The following is a 6,305-nucleotide window of genomic DNA, read 5'->3' as shown; positions in this document are numbered from 1 at the left end:
CAATGCAAAGAAGATGATATTGATGTTTTTGGCCTCAACTTTTTTTCTTATCCTTTCCAGGAGACGAAAAAAGTGACGGTTTACCACAAGGAGGAGAGAAAAAGGAAGGACAACAAGATCATGAACGTGTGAATGAATCATTCTAGGCGAGGAGCACTGATAGTAAGAGTTTCTGTTTTGGAAAAAAAAAGGAAAAATCGCTGCACGTGAGTTCTTTTTGTGGTTTTCAAAATACAAAAGTGTTTTGGATTAGATAACTCAAAAAAGAAAGAAAATCGATTTGAAAAATAGTATGAATCATACAATTTTTCAGGATTTTCGGGTTTCAAAAACAGGGAAAACTACATTTTGGTTTCAAAATTTTTCTAGTTGCTTCTCAAAAAAAGTAGATCATAAGCCAAAAACTGCTAAAGACCTCACATATTGGAAATTCTATTGGAATCAGTAACCACTGATAGTAGTAAAAAAACGCGGGAACACAAGCGAGAGTAGTCGGGAAAATGATGTTATGAAACTGTCAAAACGATGACGTCTATCACTAAAGAGGAAAAGAGAAATTTGCATTTAGAAGGATTTTGAAATCAAAAAAAAAGATCACACATGTTTTGGTGATGATCTTTAAAATTGGTTGATTTGAACATTTTTCAGAAACTTCTTTTTCAAAAAACAGTTGGTTTTGAACATAGATTAATCTTGAAAAAAGATAGCAACATACTTCTCCCGAAAATCTAAAAAAAGAAATTTTAATCCCAAATAAGAGGGAAATACGATAAGAGTCAAAAATGCTACTCTCAAAGGTGTTTACACTGATAAGAAGTATAAGGAAACCAAAAAATAAGACTAGAGGAGACCAGTAATTTTTAAAAATGGGGTTGAAATGATTTCAGAAAAAATATTCTAGTTGAGGATCAATTAGTTGAAAATGATAGGGCACAGGAATGTAGGAATCCTATTACGATTTCTCTCTTTTTCTCGTACTATCTATAACAGCCCCCCGAATGAACCTGAATGGGATTTCTTAATGGGGCATAGTTGACAGTTTAGTGTTGAAAGAAGGAGGCAAAGTTCTTGACTATCAATTCGTTTTCAGAAAGTTTTTCAAACGAGAAAACCAACGTACAGACTGTCGCCTCGGTGTGAGAACGATGCATCGACTGGTTGAGACTGCGCTGGATTGAATTGCTAGCAGAATTTTGCATAATCTCCCATAATGTCATTGATATCGATTTCAGTGCATTATACGATGGCGCTGCAAAAAAGAGATTTTATACACTTTTGAAACAGATAAGGTTACACTTTTAAAAGCACTAACGAAGTGGTTTTTTTTTGCTAAGAGGGGAGAAATGAGCAATATGATAGGCAGGATAGACGCATTTCCGTGGTTTCAAAATTCTAGTGGTTTTTTTTCTTGTGAACGTTGGTCAAGATAAAGATGTACTCAAACTAGAGTTTTTACTTAATTGTTTCAAATTGAAACAGTTTCACAATAAGAAAATTTTTTCGGACATTTTAGAACTTTTTCAGTATTGAAAAAACCGGACCCATCGATGGGCCGTGATTTTCAGTTACAGTAGTTACCATAATTTCGAAGTGCAAAAAAAAATTTAATCAGAAAAATTTCGATTTCAGTTACAACTTTGATAAAAATCTGGGAAATCAAAACATTTCGTTTGTCAGAAATGAACTCGACTAAGAATTAGAATAAACTTAAATTTTGTAGTTTCGAAGGTTTGAGTTGCACGAACATTGATATAAATAAAAAACAGAAAATTTTCATTTTTCTTTTTTTTTTCAAATTACATATTTTGAAAGAAATATTTAGAAATTTATTTTTCAAAATGTATTTTTTAAACAATTTGTTTTAAACAGTAATTGAACATTTGTGTGCATCCTGATTTGTTTTATCAGTTTTGAATAATTATAGGTTATCTTTTTCTGAGCAAATGAGAAACACTAGTCTTTCTTTAAAGTATAAGTTTGATTTACAAATGGTCTTTCATGACTTCGTCATAAGACTACGGTCTCTAATAGCCTATCCACGTACACTTCGAGCTCAATTATCTTGGTCCCTTCAAAAACATGTTGTATCACAAAAAAAGTTGGACTGGTAAATCATTTATTATAATATCACTAATATTTTATCAATCGACACATTTTTGATTTCTTTGAAAGGAACAGAGATAATTGAGCGTAATTTTTATAGGGCGGCCTTCTATTAATCAAGTACGATAGATCAAAACTCAGGTTTTCGAATAATTTTTCCGTAAAAGCTCATTATGGCCTGTTTTCCAGTATGCTTCTCACTTACCAATAAGTTGCCACTTGGTTCCACGAAACTCCAAAAGCAATTGATGCTTGCTGACACCTCCACCAACTCTCCACTGTTGCAGCGTCGACGCGTGCTGTCTTTTCAGCACAAGTTTTGTGGATCCGTCAAGTAGACACAGTTGGGCAGACGATAGACAGAGTAGTCGTAGAGTCTGTGGAGAAAACCACTATTAGAAAGCGAGAATACGGACTGTCCCCCAGAAAACCCCAAAATGAAACTGAAAAGGATTGAGAACCGAGGGAGGATGGATCAAAAAACCACGGAAGACGTTGGGTAGAAAAAATGAAAGAGACTACATGCAAGATGTTCCATCCAGATTAATTCCTCTAGAAAAAAATTTCTAGACATGTGAAAAAAATAACGAAAAAAGAGAACACGAAGAATGATGAGAGAAGGCAAAATAGAAAGAAAAAAAATTGAGAACGACGCAATTATGCGGTAACGCAACACATGAGCTTTGAGAGCTTTCAAGATGTCGCCTGATTTCTATTTTTTCTTTAAGGGAAATCCTCCCTTTTGAAAATTCAGGAAAAAAGTAAACAAGTTTTTTAAAGACCATAAAAAGTCAAAGATAGGAGGAAATGGGTGTAAACATCAAAAACGAGTGGACACACAAGGAAATTTCTCGAATAGTCGCTCAGGCGTCGGACAATTGAGTTTTTTCATCATTCTCGGATCGTTTTGCCTTACCTGTTAAGTAACAAGTTGTTAGACAGAAACGCAGAAAAGAAGAGACTCAGACAAAACAAAAAGTAGAAAAAATTGTGTTCCCGACAATTGAAAACGAGTGGTGTCCTACTGTTTGTTTTCTTTAGGGGTTGTTTCCCGGTTTCGGAATCAATACCCCTGACAACTAATTGCTTTTGAGTCATGGAGCGGCTGAAAATTGAGAAAATGGAAAAAAGAAAATCGAAATTCCTAAAAAATTTTTCCCACTTCACCCAAGTTCTAATCCGATCAGCAAATAATGTCCGTATCCTGCAAAACTCGGACGGTAAACCCCAAAAACTTATTTTTCCAATTTTTAGGATTTGAAACAGTCAGCGAAGTTTCAAATTTAGTAAAAGTTTTATTCACAAAAAGCTGTTTTTGTTTTTTTAGTTGAAAAAATTCAAACTAAATGAGCAAGGCCGTATGTATTTGAAGTGAGGTCTCTCCTAAGAACAGAGTCACAGAACAAAGCGTCTCGCACTCTACACAATCACTATAAGATACGCAAAAAGAGTGGAGGGGAGGTTAGACTTCGAGTGCGTGTCAATATAACCCAAGCATTTTCGAGTTTCAATTTGTTTTTCGATATTTCATGATATTCTCGTACCCTGGATAATTGTTTATTCTTAAAAAATCAACTGAAATTTAGGGGAAAATTGGAGGAAAACTCCTTCTTTCATTATATAGGGATATTAATTTTGATTCATGTTAACACTTTTAAGAAGATCGGTCATTCTTAAAATACCGCATTATTATTTAATTTGAACTATGAATTTCATAACTTCTCTACTCGAAAACTGATGTTTTTCAATACATAAAAATAGCATACCATATCTTTCGAGATATTCAGCTCAAAATGTATTCTCTTGACTCCAAAAACAGGAAAACCTTTTTTTTTTTTTGAAAAATGAACTCAGTTAAATTTTTGAGAAAAAAAACGATTTTCCAAAGAAAACTTTCAAGGCCTGTATCAGAAAAAAAATCAAAATGAAATCCAAATTTCGAAAATTGCGGAAATGATTTCGTAACTGTACTTTCTCGGAAACAATCGCGAACAAAACAGAATGTTTGTTCAACATTCTGGACGGCTTTGGAACTAACAAAAAAGTGGTTAGACACGGAAAACTGGATGAAAAATTTAAGGTCACCGACCATCGAACAATAACTTTTACTGTTTTTGTTTTGTACTTATTCAGGCGGAGGACTCGTAAACAGATTATTTAAAATCGAAAAGATAGAACTTTCTGGATAGAATTTTTTAGCTACAGTACTACGTCAAACTCACTTTTCGAAGTGTTCGTCCGTGTAGCAACTCTTTGACTTGAAAAACTTTACAACCAAATGCGGCGAGTTTTTTGGCGGTCTGAAAAAATTTGAGCAAATAGGCATAGTGACTAGGTACAGACATTAAAAATTTTTTTGAGACTCACAAAAAAACTTGGCTATTATCCATAAAAGCATAAAAAAGTGATGTGCTAGCAGGTGTAAACGTTTGTAAAACTAACAACAAAGATTAACTCTACAAAATTTGATTCTTGCTCAAGTTGAGCACAACCCCGACCGACGAAAAACATTTAATCATGGGTTTTCTCAGGATTTTTTCGGATTTCCTCTACGGATTATTGTTCCCTGACTTACACTGATGTACAATTTCTTCATGTCAATTTCGCTCTCGTAGACATTAGTGTGAAACAATTTCCTCTTCCTTTCTTTAACAAGTTTTATCGTTCTTCGGTCTCCTCTCCAATCAATCGGTAGACATTGAGCTTGCATCTCTTCTGACATCAACCCATCCGTATTGGTTATACACCTCAACAAAGTCGGAGTTCTGGATCTGTGTTGATTTTCCTCAACCACTGATTGAGCTCTGCTGGCGTTGGTGGACTCGTTCGGGAATCTTGGTGGTGTACAGTAGAGATTTTGATCTACTTCCCATGGGGTGACCATGATTTTTTGAGCGAGGTCTCGGATTCGACCTAAAAAAAGTGATTGGAGACATTACTGGATAAAAATATCAAATGTTTTGGGTTTTCCGAGTTTTTTGAAGTTAAGATTTTTTGAAATTTCTGAATTTCTGAATTTCTGTATTTCTGAATTTCTGAATTTCTGAATTTCTGAAATTTTCAAAATTTTTAAACTAAAAAATTATTTATCATAATATCGCCAATATCTTATCAGTTGACATGTTTTTGATACCTGTCATAGGAATCAAGATAATTGAGCTCAAATTTCACAGTTTGGGTGAACTTCTATTAGGGACAATACGGAATCTGTGTTCAGTAAACTCTGAAATTTGCAGACAAATAAAAAATTCTAGATCATTTTTTCCAGGATTTCGAAGTTTACAACCTACATTCCACTAATAAAATTCGAAATAATAACTTCTGCTCTTTTCTGTCAACGTTGCTTACTTACCAAACTGTCCTTTCAATAAATGCCTTCTAATAGTCTGTGTTCTTTTGTTGCTGGGCCATTGCTCTTCAACTGACAACTGAATACTTGCCAGATAAGCAGCATCCTCTTTTGGACACGGTAAGCTTCCGGATATCACTTGGTCTTGGAACTGGAAAACATGGTTTTATTAAAACTCTCAATTGTATGAGTTACTCTAAAAATTACAACTTTCCGCCCTGATTTTGACTTGACAATTCTGTCAAATAGCTTATGATCAATAAGATAATTGATTGAGAATAACACATTTCTGCTATCACTCGCACTTTCATTCCGACGAAAATTCAGGGAGTCACCCATTCTCGAAATAATAGAATTGCAGTAGCAGGTGAATAGGCACAGTTGGTTCTTGAAACACTTTTCGTATTCGTTTTCAATCGTCCACGAGTCAAATACAAAGAAATCGCTAGTTGAGGGAAGTCGTTGAATAAGTTCCCAAATCTTCTTTTCGTCATGGTCTATCGTGAGAAATGTGTATTTTGGATTGACACGTTTCTTTTCTTGGTTAGGGTTCAGAGATGAGGTTTTCTTCTTTTTCTTTGATTTGAAATCAAGTTTTTGAATTATAGTATCTAAAATAGTAGAGGACATGACCAGAAATAGAAGGACTGTGAAGGAATGAAAGGTACAACCAAAAAAGGTACTGTTTCGTCATTGATAAACAAAACTAGTCGTTCTTTCGAATCAAAACACGGAGCATGTGCAAATATAGAGTGCTTTATCAGTAGTAACACTATGCCTAGAAGCGTGTTTATAGTTTTATTATATTTTTTAAAAATTCAGTATGAAGAATAATAATAATAATAATAATAAA

The 6,305-nt window shown here is 34.1% G+C and overlaps 1 protein-coding gene across 1 annotated transcript; it reads right to left on the bottom strand.

Annotated features, from left to right (window-relative positions):
* Positions 1–1,040: 1,040 nt before the first annotated feature.
* On the bottom strand, positions 1,041–6,082 carry Cbr-frm-9 (the record flags this gene model as incomplete). Its single annotated transcript, XM_045239247.1, has 6 exons — positions 1,041–1,249; positions 2,309–2,480; positions 4,326–4,403; positions 4,679–5,016; positions 5,456–5,603; positions 5,660–6,082. 6 exons carry the CDS (start codon positions 6,080–6,082, stop codon positions 1,041–1,043), a joined length of 1,368 nt encoding a protein of 455 aa, XP_045096251.1.
* Positions 6,083–6,305: the final 223 nt, after the last annotated feature.

This window comes from Caenorhabditis briggsae (assembly GCF_000004555.2).
Source record: "Caenorhabditis briggsae complete genome, chrX, whole genome shotgun sequence".
Taxonomy (NCBI): Eukaryota; Metazoa; Nematoda; class Chromadorea; order Rhabditida; family Rhabditidae; genus Caenorhabditis; species Caenorhabditis briggsae.
The sequence above is the reverse complement of the archived record's forward strand: the minus strand, read 5'-3'. Positions and strand labels throughout refer to the sequence as shown.